Here is a 17,613-nt window from a genome sequence, read left to right on the forward strand (position 1 = left end):
ACCATCCACTGCTGTGACCAGAGCAGATCAGTTTGTTACAATTACCCCCTTTATTCATTGCTTAGATGTCTGTGGGTCAGGTTTGTTGCAGTTGGGCCATTAAACAGGAGTGGTGTGCATTAGAATCTGTTACAAGGTCCTACAAATTTTTCTTACCTACCAATTTACATGTATGGCTATTCATCCTTTCAGTTATCTTTCTGTTCTTAAGCATATGCTTACTATGTAATCCTAAAGAATGTTTTTATTGTGTGTAATATATTTGCTAAATCCTTGGCTAGAATCATATGAAAAGTTACCATCATACAGAAACAAATGAAGGCCCTTATTTTGAAAATCGAATTGCCTGATGTAGTATAGTAAAAGAATAACATTCTTTAGCATTTTAGTTATTATACTTTTCATAGCAGTACATTAAAGTTTTAAATACACACACATATATCATATATATATATACACATGGTGATTTCTTTATATCAGATCTTTTCAGCCCTTCAGTTTCATGGGTAGCAGATGTCAGCGATGACAAATATGTCAACATCATATGCCAAGCTCCAGAAAAAAACCCAAGGATGGTGTCGTTTTATCTGTTCAATAGCAGCAAAGACATTCAAGAAGAAATATTGGATGTAGAAGAAAGTCGTGTCATCTTTAACATCTCAAGTCGTGACCACACTCAAAAGAAATACTACTGCAGCTACGCAAAAAGGATGGGCAGCAACCTAGCTGTCTCTCCTATTAGTAAGCCAGTTGTTATCTGGAGAGGTATGTAAAGGCATTGTAATACAACAGTTTAAATGAAAAAAAAAATACTGATAAATATTTTAATTTTATTATAAATAGGTTAATTGCAAAACTGGCATTAGTTTTCAGTGTCTAATACTAGATAAATACATAAAGCAGACAGATTTGTCCACCTCAAGCCAAAACCTATTTGTTCTGTTTCAAAGTCAAAGTGTTAAATACTCTGATGTAATGCTTTATATTTGTCAGTGGCCAAAAAATTGAAAGGAAGTCTTCAAAAAAGGATACCTGTTAAGGTGACTTCAGTCTCACTTTGGGGACTGAAGGGAAATTTATAAAACAAGGCACTGACTGCAAAAAAAGACATCAGCTTCCTGTTTTGAAATCACAAAAATAAAATTACTGGAGCATTTTTAAAAAAAGATTAGCTCACCTATTTACCATCAGACACCTTTGCCATCTTTTGCTATCTATATAAAGCATATACACTGACCAGATTTTTTTCATGTGTATGGCAGATCACCATCCATGGTTTCAATTGAATGGAATTTTCTGGTTTCTCATTATTACTTGCATGATGCAGCAAATACTTTTGAAGTCAGTCTTGAGGGTTTAAATAACAATTACAGTTTCCATACTTTGATATTGATACATAAGAATTACTTACTATGAGTAACCTGATTTAATCATCACTACATAAATCTGCTGCACATTTGGTACTCTGCATTTAGTGTAGATCAAAACTGTTACTTGCATATGCTAAACTAAACATTTGCCAAAAATAACAAGGAGAATGCACTAAAGTATTTTGACTATGTATGGTATGTGTAGATACAAGCACTCTAAACTATGTTTAAAAAAGATTTCCTTAAAGTTATGAGTGTGTAGTCAAACTGCAATCAAAAGCTTCCAGACTAAATATGTTTTTTTTTTTAGAAGTGTCTAAATTTTGTCACTAAACGTAACAACAATGATAATATACATTTTTTCCTAATAATGTTTGTTATTTCTCCTTGAAAAGTTGATTATACAACTAGGAACATCATACGACTTTTTATCTCAGCCGTTGTTCTCATTCTTCTGGGGTTCATCCTTGTGAAACATTTCCAACATTTTCAGGAAACTGAAGAACAGCCACCTAGAATTCCACCTGCTCGTAGAACGCACACAGCAAAGTCTGACTACACAGAGGTTAGATAATGCAATTATCTGATTAAAATGTTTGCAGTTTCATAGGAATCTGATAAAAATCCTAAAAATTTGTTATATTTGCAAGTTTTTCTGCAGGTCTCCTTCTGAAATCCACACTTTTTAATCTCCCTAATCCTGGGAACCCCGCACACACACACACACTAATCAAAATCCCTCACAAACCCCAAATTACCTTTTCTAAACCTCCCTTTTTTGGCAATTTATATTGTGCTATTATCTTCTGTGGTGTTCTACAAAATAACAAATATAGTGAAAGAGTAGTATTTGTTTTTTATACAAAATGTTCTAAAATCTAGTATATACAGTTCAGCATAATATAGTACTAAATAAAGTGATTTAGTGAAAAGTGTCATAGCAGCTGCTAAATCAGGCTATGATGAGACTAGTGGTGAGGTCGTGGTGCAGTTACCACTTGTTCATGCTACTGAATAGCCTCATTGAGTTTGAAGTAATATGTCACATCTCACTTTTAACAACCCAATATAGAATAAATGGGTATGGCAGCAAATAGTTCAATACCACTCACTGCACCTTCTGCCAAATGTTCAAGAAATGTTTACAGTGGTGCCAATGATTAGCGACTGGCAAGGTGCCAGCCATTAGAAGCAACAAAGGAACACATGTTTCTGCCACGGGTCTGAACCTAGCCCCAGGCCTAATCAACCTACCAACAAAGTCAGGAACAAAACATAAAGCTATTTTTTGCTAATTTGAACATTTTCTGTTCTATTGTAAAAAAAAAAAAAAACAATTGTGACCAAAAGATTTTTTTGACACATAGGCCCTGATTCATCAATGAAATCCGCGCTCGCTGGAAGCGCGAAAGTACGCGCGACCAGCGAGCGCGGTTTCCCGTGGTCCGGAGTCGAGTGCGCTCGTACACTCGCCTCCTCACTGCCAGCCAGATTCCTGCCTTGATAATAATGAGCAATAGGGGTCGCGAATCTGCCATGTGCCATTAGAAAGATTTATGATTTTTTAGAAGAACAGTGACTTTTAATGCAAGCTCGCCAGTGTAAAGCTGCCGGAGATGCGCGGCTCCGGCCGCGAGCTCATTCAGTTGCTGAATTGCGTGATGGCTTCCGATTTCGGATCGCGAATACGAATGCGCGAGCGAGCGTCCGATTTTGCTTGATGAATTAGGGCCATAGAAACAAAAATATGTCATTTAATATGGCTGTGAAGATCAGCAGGACTAAAGAACATGATGAGGTTCTGTATCAAGTAAATAAATAAGAAGTAAAAAGTAAATACTGAATTACAGAAATATAAACCTTGAGGAATCACAGTTACAGAAATAACAATTTCCTGGCATCAGAGAATGCAAATTCTGCAAAACCCCTGCCCAGAAAGCCATTACTAGACTTAAAGGGCCTGATTAAGCTTCCCAAGGCTGGAGAGGATACTTGTTCATTAGTGCACCTGGGTGATCCAACAAACCTGGAGTGGATTTCTGTTGCTATTTTTTTCTTTTTTTTTGCTATATTTTCTTTTGCTATTTTTTAGCAAATGTTTTCAATCCTGGACCAGATCCACTGCAGGGTTTTTAGATCACCCAGGTTCACTACCAAAAGTGTATCCTCTTGGAGACCTTTAATAAATCAGACTCAAAATTTACAAGGTCCTCAATGCTAGGTGGTGTTTTTTTTAGAGCTGGTATAATAGAGGCTTGGATTTCCCAATGCAATACATATCCTCATGTATTTAAACATTTTAAACCAAATGTGTCAATAGCCTCCATACATACATACATACATAATGTGTTATTAAATTATAATACATTATTTTAGTAGGAATCAGCTGATTAGCAGATACTTATGATTGCCAACTGGCATGCAACCAGTTTTCCTTCAATCAGCATAAACAATTAGTAATAGTCAGTCAACTGGATATTTAACATTACAGACTACAGACAATACATTACTTTGACTAACTACTACCAGCTGATTTTTGACCCACCAAAAAAAAGAAATCCCTGAGTGTTTATACTATTAAACCTCTGCCAAAAAATCAAAATGTATACTGCTACATGCGTAGGTGAGGCATGTTCTGAGGCATGTAGGTGAAATTTGAATAGTTTAATTGATCAGTGATGTCTGATGCATGCATATTATTCACCACCACTGTTTATACATCATTAATCCATTATAATAGTACAATGTTTGTCTTGCAGATGGTGATAATGAGCACAGAGAATGTGACCGAAAATACCTTGGACACCGCTGCGCCTAACAATTAAAATGTTTAGCGCTAATGTGAAAGTAGAGGAGCTGTAAACTAAAAATTACATTATGAGAATTCTACAGTTGTGAAGCTATTGTTCAATTATTTAAAATTCTCTGAACGTTAATATGATGAATAGGTGTTAGCAAATCTGTCTAGGTTTGGCTCTAGAAAGGTTTAACTAAATCGTTTTGAAGGTTACCAAGCCTAAACTTCGCAGCAAACCCTACTACAGTCTACAGGAATTAAATTTTGTTAGTATTTTCTTCACAGTAACAGGAATAATAGGTAAATAAATATATATATAAATAAATATATACATACACACTATAATAGAGACCCAGGCATTTCCATAAGAAATATACAAATCCAAAAAAATAAATAAATTAAAAATTTACTGTACAAGGAAAAGTCAATGTCTTATACACAACTTCTCTACATGAAAAGCTTTGTTTTTCTTTTACCTTTACTCGGAGAGGAAGAAGGAGAGGATGGGGGGGGGGCTGGAGGGGGTTCGAAGCCTTTCTGCTAATGTGTATGAAGTTGTTATGTATGAATTTAATACATATGAATACAATATACTTTGACTCACTACTTTTGAGCCTCAAACCTCTTTCTTTGCCCTCTCCTTGCAATCTCTTTTTCTTTTACTTTATCAATTTTTTTATCATATTATTTTTCAAAAATTAAAAACATGGTTTGGGTTCCCTTTACTATTTAAACTAGACCCTTTTCCAGGCATGTAGCCTGGGTGGCTAGGAAAAGAGGGCAGAAAGCATTTAGCCCCCTCCCTTTCTGTACCAAGGGGATGAGCACAAGGATATCCCCCTACCCATAAATACAAACAGTTAAAAGTAAATGAATATACAAACATTGTGAGAAAATCTTTTAATGATGTGCAAAAACAAACTGTATGCATGTCGCCAGAAAACAAAATTTTGTCATTTTGAAAGTCTCATTGTTCAAAAAGCAAAGTTGGTCAGGATCTAAAGCTATATGAGCCACATCAATCATAATGTCCAGCTATGGATTCTTTATCAATCACATTGACCTACATCTGGCAATGTTTATAAGCCACATTATTGCCATGAAATGTAGGATTACCAACTGCAGTGATAGTTATTTACTTTCCTAAATACTACTACTTGTTTCCTAAGTCTATTTGGTCATATACACTGCCTGATCTCTAGTTTTCTGCATAATAATGAAACAAACCCCCTAGTGCAGTGTTTCACAGCCTTTGTAACATGGGGGAACCTCTTGAAATAACTTTCAGGTCTTCACGAAACCCCTTCTATGATCTATCACAACTCACAGTACATTAATGTGATGGCCAGTAGAATGCCTTTTACATTGCTGGCTATTGCGAAGGAATCTGTGAAACTGACCTAGGAGTCACAAATTGCTCATTGCTTAAGGAACCTCTAGCAACATCTGGAGGAAGCCTAGGGTTTCATGGAACCCTGGTTGAGAAACACTGCTCTAGGGCTTAACTGATCCCTGGATAAACCAAGATATTACAGATATCATTTCAAATATTTTAATCCACTTTGATTTTATAATTTTTGACATCTGGTATAGGGCAGTAAAACAGGAACATGTTCCTTGTAAGTATTCCTTAGAAGTGGTTGTGGTATTTTTAGGGCCTGTTTTGTTGCCCATATAAGATCTAGTCTTGAAGATCCACCCAACTGTTCCTGTTTGATATACATATATTGCTTTGGCTTTCAAACACATGTAACACATTTGCATTACCTTTGCATTATTAATATTGTATTAGATTGGGTGTTTTTTTGAATGTTTCACCTGCATTTTTTTTTACAATTGAAAATTGTTGAAATGTAACCCTAAAAACTACAAAAGTATGACTTTCCTATTGAAAACAGTGTAAAATGTCATCTTACAGTAAAAAACTTCTAACTAATTTGAAGAATAGTTTAACAAATTTTGGATGGATGAATTTGTGAAAAATTGAACCCAACACGCAAAACAAATAGAATGAACAAAATAGTATCTTATCCACAGGCACAAAATTTATAAATACATTTGTTTAGGAATGCTTTAGATATGTAGCTATCTATTTAAAAAGGTGCTAGTCATAAATACTATACATTTGCTATTTGATTTGATGCTTTTTTATTAGCAATACACTGATTCATTAAATATAAATGCTAATCATGCAAATATAACATAAATAGATATTTACTGTATGCACAAAGCACAATTTCAGAGAATTATGCAGCTGCTTGTGTAATGTTTTGCTTTTACACATGGGCTTATCCATATTAACTAATATCCCACTTCACCTGGGAAATGTTAACCAAATAATGCCTGAATAAAAAAGAATATTGTCCAATTTATCTGCTGGTATTTCTTTGTGATAATACTTATAGCCTAAAACAGGGGTGGGCAAACTTTTGTAGTGAGGGGCCACAATCTGAAAAAAAAATTGCCAGAGGGGCTGGGTCAATGGAGTATGCGGGTTATGCCATCATGATGCCCCTGAATGTGACATCATGATGGCATAACCTCGTCCACTCTCTCATCGCAGATCTGAGCCTGCGATGGGAAAGTGGGCGGGTTGTGTGCAGTGACACAGCCGGCCCACTCTCCTATCGCCGATCTGGGCCTGGGATGGGAGAGTGGGCGGGTTGTGTGCAGTGACACAGCCTGCCCAGTTTCCTAATGCAAGCTCAGAGCCTGTGATGGGATAGTGGGTGGGTTGTGTGCAGGCTCAGATCCTGAGACATGTTCCACAGCTCTGGCCAGTGCGCCCCCCCGGTGGAGTCCTTCTTCTGACCCTGTTTGGGGTGGCACCGGCCAGAGCCATGGAGCATCCAAAGGGCCGGAGAAACATCCCCATTGGGCCGTAGTTTGCCCATGCCTGGCCTAGAAAAAAAAAGAAACTAGCAGTTTTCAATTTAATTCATTTGCAATAGCAAAAAAAGTGCTTTACCTACTGGCAAATGTAAAACTAACAGCATGTGAAAATGATAACGAAGAATGATAAAATAATTGATAATATTATCTTTTCATACCGGCTATTTTCATTGCATGGCTAAAGCCAGAGATGACTCTAGCTGTTTTAATTTGTTGATGATGGGAACCAAGGCAGTGACCAAAGTTGCCTGTCTTGAACCATATGTTATAATTAACTAAACACGCCATATTCAGAAATGCTTAGAAGATGAAAAAGACAGTGTTTTATACTTGTAACTTCATCCTTTCCCTATCTGAATGCAAATTCTTTGCCATCTCCATGGCAGCATACTAGCAGGTAACATCTTCTACTTCATAGAACATTACCTGACGGAGATAAAGTCAGTGCAATGCAGGTATAGCCCTACAAATGAGTAATACATGGGGGAACTAGCAACCATCACTGGTTTTGGTGAGATGTGAGGCTGCCTAATTGCTGTCAGCAATGGTCTTCAACATGGCCCCATATAGAAGACTGCACTGCAGAACAATGGTGTTGAGCAAAGAAGCCTTTCCTATCCCTTCCCAGAGAGAATAGTCCTAGTACTCATGTTGAGATTTACCCCCAAAGTTTCTTCAGCCTTTGACATGAATCAACCAGGCATTCTGCCTGTAAATTCTCTGGATGTCAGAAACATCCAGAGATGTTTTGCTTGGAAAAAACAGGCATTACAAAGCATATGAATATTTGTTTATAGTCACATTAGATACAAATAAAGCCATTGGGCCCGATTTATTAAAACTCTCCAGGGCTGGAGAGGATACACTTTCATCCGTGAAGCTGGGTGAAACAAACCTGGAATGGATCTGGTCCAGAATTGAAAACATTTGCTAAAAAAACAGCAAATTACTTTGATATCTGGACCAGATCCAATCCAGGTTTGCTGGACCACCCAGCTTCACTGTGGGACAAACCCAATGAATATACCCGTTTGTATACATCTAATTGTTTACACTATACCTATGTATTGGAAACCAACCTTTATTTTATGTTTCATTTTATAATACGCATTTGTTTGCTGCAAAGAAACCCCTGCTTTCTTCCATTCTTTTGATGTAAAATATTGTGTACATGGTAGTCAGCAGTGGAAAAAACATATTCATTGTGAGTGGGAGCCCCACTGGGGAGGCTGTTGAGGTAATGTAAATGCAGAAAATGTGAGTGCATATGAGCATAACACAGATCCAGTACTGTGTATCAGCTTTTGAGAGAGGTAATTCTGACCCTAACCTATAGTGAAGTCTCCAGTTTCCAACAGCTGACTCCGAATATACAGGAACAGTCCTCAGGATCTTTTCTGTTCACATATTTCCTGCATTATTTTTGCAACATTTCCTTGCTTGTTTTAGCAGTTTAGATTTTTTTTCAATTAGAAATTTTGGTATGGGCCAGCCACTCTGAAAATTAACTCTGTATGTCTAGTGATGCTTTCCTGTAAAATGTCCAAGAGTGTCTTCTCAACTATAACCTAATAAGATATCTAAGGTTTGTAATATGTACCTTGCTTCTAAAGTAACTTTTTGAAATGCTACTGAGCTCTGTAGCTAGCTGTTTAAGTTAATACCATTATCATTTAAATCATAATTTAAAATATGATAACTGGTGAGTAGAGAACACAATGACTGGAAAGTACAAATGGTAAGCAAAGTACATTTTAAGGCTTTGCAGGATCAAAGCAGTGAAATGGGCCTGATTTAATAAAGCTCTCCAAGACTGAAGCAGATAGACTATCGTGGAAGAACCTGGGTGATCTAGAAAACCTGGAGAGGAATTCTTAAAAGTCAATTTCCCAGCCTCTCTATAAATACCCTCATCATGCACACATTAAGCCTGATTTATTTAAGGTTCCCCAAGACTGGAGAAGATAGACTATCATGGGAAGACCTGGAAGATCCAACAAACTTGGAATGACAAATGAACCAGATCCATTCCAAGTTTGTTAGATCAACCAGCTCTTCTCATGATAGTCTATATTCTCCAGTCATGGTGAACTTTAATAAATCAGGCTTATTGTGTGCATGATGAGGAGTTGTGGTTTACTTTATTCATTTTTGTACAGAAGCTGGAACACTACTGCTGTTGTAATCCTAAACTGGGTAATCAGAATTTCATAGGAGGAGGATCAAGGTTTGCTTTTTGCTGCCCAAATGCAGTACCTCCACCCCCCAAAAAACAAAAAGTGTAAAAAAAAAAAAATTAAAAAGAAAAAAATGTGAAAATTATTAAATTTAAATATTAGCATTGGCAGCTTTTGGGGAAAAGTATTAGTTAGTGCCCTCATTAATCCAGTTTAATTATTTCTTAATTTCATGCTAACAATTTATAAATACTGTTCATTTCCCTCTGTGTGTGTTGCAATGTAGCTTTAAAGGGCAATAATGCTCCCCTAAACAAGGACTTACCATTCTGATGCATTAAATCTTTGTCGCACTAATATCATAATAGTTTAATCAGCAGATTTTGACAATTATATTTTGCAGTATATATGGGGTTGTGAATATTATGCAAATGCTTTGTGTTGAAAAATTACAGGAATTTTGTTTTTTCTAATTGTATATTCATCCCCAATAAAAAGAAAAAAATAATAGATTTAACCAAATTTGCTAAGAAAATATAACTTTAAGTGTCCCAACATAATTGTTGTATTATACATTAAGGTAGACTTCAAAATGCTAAAAGGTATACAATGCATAAATGAGAAACTAGCAAAATGTAAAAAAAAAACAATCTTGGTCCAGGGCGATTTAGGCAGAAAAAAGTCTGGGGGCACAAAAGGGTTAATTTCTACAATAAATAACTGCTACATCTACACCTTTTTCCAAAATTATTATTAGTATTATGTTAACAATCATATTATCAGTTAATAAACAGGACTATTTTTTTCCACTCCCAAAACAGTGATTCCATGCTATTTATTGCTATCAAAAGTTTTTTCAATTCATGTTGTTTGAGCTCCTCTGTCACCCCACCTACCTACATTACCTTTTGAGTAGGTAGGTCAAGGTTGGAATGAAGGAGTATAATTTATGACAACACATTCATGATAATGACAAACCCCTTAATAATAAACAACATAAAAGAAAAAACATGGAAGACAACCCTAGAGATTGAAGGGTTAATAGAAGGGTTTGTAAGAATATAATAAACAGAATTCCATTTGGCAAAACGTATTTTAGCAAAGGGGTGGGCAGTGTTGTGTAGACATTGTAAGGGATGAAATAGTCTAAGTGAATACTAATACTAATGGCTAGGGATGGGCAAGAAGGCCTCTGACAGTTTGGCGAAAATTTCCTCGAACTTCCAATGGGTCTGCGAAATTTTGGTGAACCAATTTAGCAAATTCCATTAAAGAAAATACTATGTTAATGCTATATAAATCCTGTGTATAATAATATAATATAATATAATATAATAATACTTGCTAGCTGGCATCATGACCTGGATGACTTGTGTTAGGAATGCCACCCATAAAGTTGTGGTTTTTTAGAAAATGTCAGGCAAAGTGACAGCAGGCAAATAGGATTTTTGCGTGATGGAAAGCATCCAGAAGGCAGCATAAACATTAGGACATTGAGAAAGGGTGAACTCAACCCACTAGCAACAGTCCCTGCTGTCAAAACAGCAGAAGAATGCATTCTTATTTACGCAACCTTATTTAAATTATATAGCTGCATAATTTGTTTACGCTATGTTACGCATGTATTAGGAATGCCACCCAAAAGTTGTGGACAAGTAGCGCGGTGACATTAGGCAAAAGAATGGAGGACCAGAGAAGGAGCGTGGGTCAGCGAGAGCAGTAGCAGTGTGGCCTCTGGTCAGCTATCGCCATGGAGACTAATTTGGTAAGTGTCATGGAGAGCTGAGTGTAGTGCATAGTCAATGCCACCCAGAAGTGTACAATTTTAGTGATCGGAGTACTGACCGGCATCAGCAGCAACAGCAGGAGGAGGCGGTGGGCCCTGAGAAAGAGCGGGGACCGCATTGGTAAATTGCTTCTAGAGCTGGGTGTAGTGCATCATCAATGCCACCCAGAAGTGTACAATTTTAGTGAATGGAGCACTGACCAGTGGCAGCAGCAGCAGGAGGCAGTGGTGGGCCCTGAGATAGAGCATGGACCGCATTGGTAAGTGGCATCTAGAGCTGGGTGTAGTGCTTCTTCAATGCCACCCAGAAGTGCACAATTTTAGTGAATGGAGTACTGACAGTAGGCAGCAGCAACAGCAGGAGGAGGAGGCGGTGGGCCCTGAGAAGGAGCGGGGAATGCATTGGTAACTGGCATCTAGAGCTGGGTGTAGTGCATCATCGATGCCACCCAGAAGTGTACAGTTTTAGTGAATGGAGTACCGACAGGCAGCAACAGCAGGAGTAGGAGGCGGTGGGCCCTGAGACGGAGCAGGGAATGCATCTGGATCTGGGTGTAGTGCATTTACAATGCCACCCACCCAGAAGTGTGTAATACAATTTTAGTGAAAGGAGTACTGACAGGCGGAAGCAGCAGCAGCAGGAGGAGGAGGCGGTGGGCCCTGAGATGGAGCGGGGACTGCACTGGTAACTGGCATCTAGAGATGGGTGTAGTCGATTGTCAATGCCACCCAGTAGTGTGTAATAGAAGTATCTGAAATTTTTGAAGGGCCAGACCAGGATGTTTTGTGCCCCAGCACTGTTGCTGTGGTCTGTGGTACCGGAAGGAAGGTAGACGATATTGCTAGTTTGCATCATGAAGTCGATGACATGAATGGCAATTTAGCTGAGAAATTATGCAAAGGCAATGGTACCTATCAGTGTGGCAGTACTGGGAGTTTTCTTCTGCAGTTTGTCAGCCTCCCGGAAGCAGCAGAAATGTAAAGTATATTGCTAGCTGGCACTATGGCAAACATGACATTGGCGATGAATACCACCCCTGGATGTTGTGATAACTAGCGGAAAAATTCAACCGAGGCAGGTTCAGCTGACAGGGTGTTAATGATAGGCAGCCACAGACTCAGCACAAGAGCAGTGTTGGTTCACAGAGGCATCTTAGTTGGCCAGTGAGTACTTGTGTCAGTCAATCAGTGACATCTGCAGTGGGGATATGATAGTTGTTAGTAACCGACCTTTCGTTTTCATTTTCAAAAAGGTGAGGCGATTGACAATTTCCGGTGACAGTCATGATCGGTTGTCCTTGACCACTCCTCCAGCAGCATTGAAGGTTCTTTCGGACAGAACACTGGATGCCGGGCACGAAAGAAGCTTGATGGTATGCTGTGCCAACTGCGGGCAGATTTCAACTGCGGGCAGGGTATTGCATCGTTCCATCCTTACCGCTCCCGACTCACAAGATTTGTGGCTTGCTCAGAGGGGGCCAGTAACTTGCACAGCGTCTCCATCTGCAACCACTGGTCACTGCTAAAATAGCTCAGTTGTGTGGCTGTACCAAAGGCACCGCTGCCTTCTTGCACCACGCTGACCAAGTATTGGCGGATGGCTAGCTTTTGCTCACACAGACACTGGAGCATGGTGCAGGGTGGAGTTCCATCTAGTTACAGTGTCACAAATGAGTCTATGCGGTGGCAACCTCTGTTGGCGCTGAATCTTGCTAAGCGTCGCAACAGCAGTAGAGGATTGGTGTACATGGCTGCAGATGGAACAAGCCTGTCACAGTAAGTCCTGCAGTCCTGGGTACGTGCGGAGGAACTTCTGCACTACCAGGTTTAGTATTGCGCAAAGCAGGGCACATATGTTATGCGGCCCATGGCTCATGTGCAGCGCAGCCACAAGGTTGGCCCCGTTGTTGCACTCTACATTGCCTGTTGTGAGCTGGGAGGGAGTCAGCCAAGCCTCAATCTCTGTGCAAACGGATAAGAGTTCTCTGGCAGTGTGACTTCCCCCCCACCAAGGACAACAGTTTCAGCACTGTCTGGCAACGCGTGTGTTTATGGGAGCCATAGTGGCGTGTCTGCTTAACCATAGTGTCCTCCGCTGCTGGCCTTTTTAGGAGGGGTGTCGAAAAGGGAGAGAATTGCAGTAGAAGGAATGAAGAAAGAGGAGGAGGAGGGAGAGGACTGGGGTGGCCCATGCTTTCCCACCACACCCCTAGGCAGGGGTACCAGGTGCTGCAATGCCTCTTGCAGACTACCGCCCACTGAGCTATGCAAGGCCACCCAGTGAGCGGTGGGACAGGTAGCATCCCACTCTGTGCCTGGTTGTCCAGCTGTCCATGGGGACGTGAATTTGGCTAGACACCAAGAATGCCAATCCCCGGGAGAGGTTACCCATTAGATGTGCTTGTAAACTGGGTACAGCTGTGCGGGAGAAGTAATGCCTGCTTGGTATATTCCACCGCCACTTGGCACAGGCCAAACTGGGTACAGCTGTGTGGGAGAAGTAATGCCTGCTTGGTATATTCCGCCGGTTGGCACAGGCCATCAGGTCACGGAAGGGAGCAGAGTCCACAATGCTGTACGGCGGTAGCTGCAAGGCCAATAGTTTGGCTAGATGCAAATTGAGCTCAATTACTCCTTTGTTGGTTGGGCCCATAGCCTGATGCCTTGCGCAGAACTCCGGCAGAGTGGGCTGAGAGGACTGGGAGCTAGAGGAGCTGAAGGGGTCACTAGAGTGACTAGTACCCAGAACCTGGGGGCAGAAGCTGTTACTTCATCCCCGCTAGAAGTCTGGCAGGCACCAACCTTCTTAGACGTAGTAGCAATGACAGTTGGAGGTGGAGAAGGAGTCAATGTAGGTGGATGACGTTGTTGCACCTCCTTCAAGAGAACGCAAGTACTGCTCCCACTTGGGTTTGTGGTTGTTGCGCATGTGGGAAAGCAGGGATGTTGTAGCCAAATGTGATCTGTCCTGTCCTCTGCGAATGTGCCTGTGGCAGAGGATGCAGATTGCTACGCACCAGTCATCGTCTTTCAGCGTGAAAAAGGACCACACTGGGGAGGTGCGTGCAACTCTTTCTCTTTGCCTGCCTCCGTGTCTGCTGGGTGCCCTGCGTTTGCTCCAGCTCCACCTCCCCCACGGTCACATCATTTCTGACTGTTCCCCTGTTGTGCCCACTCCTCTGTCTCCTCTTTGGGACTCACATGAGGAAGATTGGTGGGCCCTTCCATCCCCACTCTGTTGTTGCTGCTGCTGCTGCTGTCTTTCCTCTACATCTGTTTTGGAACTGCTGCTAGCCCTTACACGTACACATCTCAGACCTGTTTGACCACTTGTGCTGCTGCCTCCAACAGTCTGCTGCTGTCCTACAGTGGCGGACCCCCAGGGCGCATGCCCCCTGCCAGATGCGGCAGGTCGCCCAATACCACGTCTTCCCCTGCGTCTATCGTTCATCTTTTACTTATTTGGGCAAAAATGCACCTGTACCAAATGGTTTCTTTGGTAAATAGGAACAGGTATCAAACACTAAAATCTCTGTATTTTTTTAATAGTAGGACAGAAATTTTTGTGCATCAAACTGGCTTCTTTGGTAAATAGCAAGAGGTGTCAAAGACTGAAATATTTGTTTTTTTTTTTTTACCAATTTTTTACCAAACGGTCTTCTTTGGTTAATAGAAAGAGGAATTGAAATATCTGTTTTTTTATAGTAGGACAGAATTTTTTTTACTGAACGGTTTTTATTGTTAATAGCAAGAGGCATCAAAGACTGAAATATCTGTATTTTTTATAGTAGAACAGAATTTTTTCTGTACTAAACTGTCTTCTTTGTTAAATAGCAAGAGGTATCAAAGACTGAAATATCTGTATTTTTTGTATAGGACTGAAATGTTTTCTGTACCAAACTGTCTTCTTTGGTAATTAGCAAGAGGTATCACACACTGAAATATCTATTTTTTTTAGACTAGGACAGAAATTTTCGGTAGCAAACTGGCTTTTTTGCTTAATAGCAAGAGGAATCAAAGAGTAGGACAAAAATATTTCTGTAGCAAACTGGCGTCTTTGGTAAGGCTCCTAACCTGTCCCTGATACAATCCACGTCTCTCCCTGCTTCTATCCTTCACACAGAACACAAGATGGAGTGAGTAACCCCTGCCTCCTTCCCTGTATAAATGCCTGTGCTCAGATCTCTCCTGATTGGGCTGCTGGGCCTTGCTGTTCATCCTGGGAGCAAATGATTCGTTCCCAGACGCTATTCTCGCCGGAAATAGTGGGCATCACCTCCCCTTGCTTTTTCCCTCATTCGGAAGGAACACGACCTCATGTCGAATCACAAGGCCGTTCTCGGTTAAATGTTCAGTAAGCGAGAAAGGCTCAATTTGCCGCGAGATTGAATTTACAAATCTTGCTCGCTAATCCCTACTAATGGCTAGGAACTTTTTATGGAAATACATTGTTACATTACATAAGATTAAATGTTTAACTGTATTTAGGTATATTTTTACCTTCACTGCTGGTTTCTGCTCTTAATTAATGCTGACATTTATTCTGTGAGCTTTTTACTGCACTTGTTGGGAGCCTTGGGATTAGGAAGCAGTACTCATGAAGGCACTACTTTCCTAAATCAGGAGCAGATAAAGGAGAGTATAACAAATCAACCAGAAAAGTCAAAGGAAAAAGTCAGGGAGGAAAACATAGGATTGATAGTGAGCCAAACTACATATCCAAAAGAAACAGATGTGGGTGCTCCCTAACCTTGACTAATGTTCCAGAAGAGGCTGGGGAAGCCTTGTGCAATTTGTTGATATCTGTTGATAATTTTTGAAAATTGGTCACAGTTAAATATTAACATTAATATTAATTAACAGGATTTATAAAGAGTTACGCAGTGCTGTACATTAAATAGGGGTTGCAAATTACAGACAAATGCAGACAGTGACACAGAGAAGAGGACCCTGCCCCAAAGAGCTTACAATCTAGGAGATTGTAAATTTAGGTGAGTACATTTATCATGTGATGCATGGGGTGGTGACAGGGTTCTTTTTATTATCTGGCTCTAATGAAGAAATTAAATGTTCGTATTTTCCAGTAACCTTTGATTCCCTGCTTGCACCTATATATAATAGTATTTCCTGTAAAACCAGAAGTGTAATTTAAATTACAAAGATTTGCTTCTATTAAAAAAATGCAAAAATAGTTTGTAGTCTGTTCAAATTTTCAAAGAATAAAAATCTTATCTCTGTTGCCATATATGTGTGAATACTGTGCACAGAATGTACTAACCAACCCACATAGGGTAAACATAAAAGCAACAGTATGTCCTTTTGTGATAAACACAGCCCACAGAGAACAGTCCACTTTATTAAACTTAGTAGAGCATCTGTGCTCCCTCCAGATTATATAGCGAGCAGATTCTCAGTGCTTAGTCATTTGATATCTTCTTAGTACAGCAGTTGTGGGCAAGAATGAAAACCAGGTAAAAGGGGTTAAAAAGACTCAGTACAGATTAATGCTGACTAATACCTGAGTGGGAAAGAGTTTCCTTTTCAGGAATCAATTCATCTGCCTTTAGCTTGTTCTAACAAGTTGTATTATCACATAAACATAATTTTTTTATTGAGAATAATGTTAAGATAATAGAACATTGCAAATATTTCAGAATAAAATAATACATATGATAATATTGATAGGAATCTTGTGGTTTATTAGGAGGGTTATCTGATTGTTTTTACTAGAATACTAATGTAATGTCTAGCCTGAGTGTCACTATTGTGTAAAGATGCAAAGGGAGAAAGACAGGCTTTGTAGGCAACGTTTGTAAAAAAAAATATACCTAAATAGTTTATTGTTTGGACATATACCACCTAGAATAACAGAGATCCACTATGCTGTCATCTCGACTAGACATATAGATCCTGAGCTAAATACATAAGATTAGTATGTCTGTGTTTTGCATTTTCTCACAAGGAGTACTCAGAGTACTAAGTCATTTATGGAGAATTAACAATGCGAATTATTAGTCTCATTTCCCGAAGCGTTTTGCCTTTTGAACGTACCTGAATGGGTATAAAGTAATTCCAAAGGGGGGGTTCTCTTTTATAATTGGTGTATAGTGGAGAAACAAAAAAGGTCTCTGACTGGCTGCCGGTCTCCGTGTTTTATCCACTGTACACCAACGATAAAAGAGAACCCCCTTTTGGAATCACTTTATACCCGTTCAGGGTCCACAATATTCCAACGTTCCAAGATAATCTCATACCTTATACCAATGCAGGGTTCACCATATACCCACAACAAAAAAACCCTTTTTGAACAGTTACTCCAATGAGTATTACCCCACAAAACATATAATTCATCCGGTAACAGCTCCGGTACATCTTAGCCCTATATATAAATCCTCATAATCCCATTCTAGGTTTCCAAACAACAGCACTGCAGATGGATTATCTATACATCCTCACTGGACCCCTCCCTACCCTCTAACTACCGCCCTATCTCCCTTCTCCCATATATCTCCAAACTCCTTGAACGCCTTGTCTACAAAAGACTCACCCATTACCTGAACACCAACTCTCTCCTTGACCCCCTCCAGTCTG

General features: G+C 39.7%; 1 protein-coding gene across 2 annotated transcripts in view; it reads left to right on the forward strand.

The window, feature by feature from the left end:
• Positions 1-4,627, forward strand: part of LOC140341043 (osteoclast-associated immunoglobulin-like receptor) — a 76,872-nt gene extending 72,245 nt beyond the window's left edge. For both annotated transcript variants that reach the window (XM_072426554.1, XM_072426555.1), the window contains exons 5-7: positions 481-765; positions 1,766-1,935; positions 4,130-4,627. In XM_072426554.1, the coding sequence (XP_072282655.1) occupies positions 481-765; positions 1,766-1,935; positions 4,130-4,195 (521 nt within the window). In that variant the 3' untranslated portion in view covers positions 4,196-4,627. The remainder of the gene's footprint in view (positions 1-480; positions 766-1,765; positions 1,936-4,129) is intronic.
• Positions 4,628-17,613: the final 12,986 nt, after the last annotated feature.

The sequence above is a fragment of the Pyxicephalus adspersus genome, chromosome 11, assembly GCF_032062135.1.
Source record: "Pyxicephalus adspersus chromosome 11, UCB_Pads_2.0, whole genome shotgun sequence".
Lineage (NCBI taxonomy): Eukaryota > Metazoa > Chordata > Amphibia > Anura > Pyxicephalidae > Pyxicephalus > Pyxicephalus adspersus.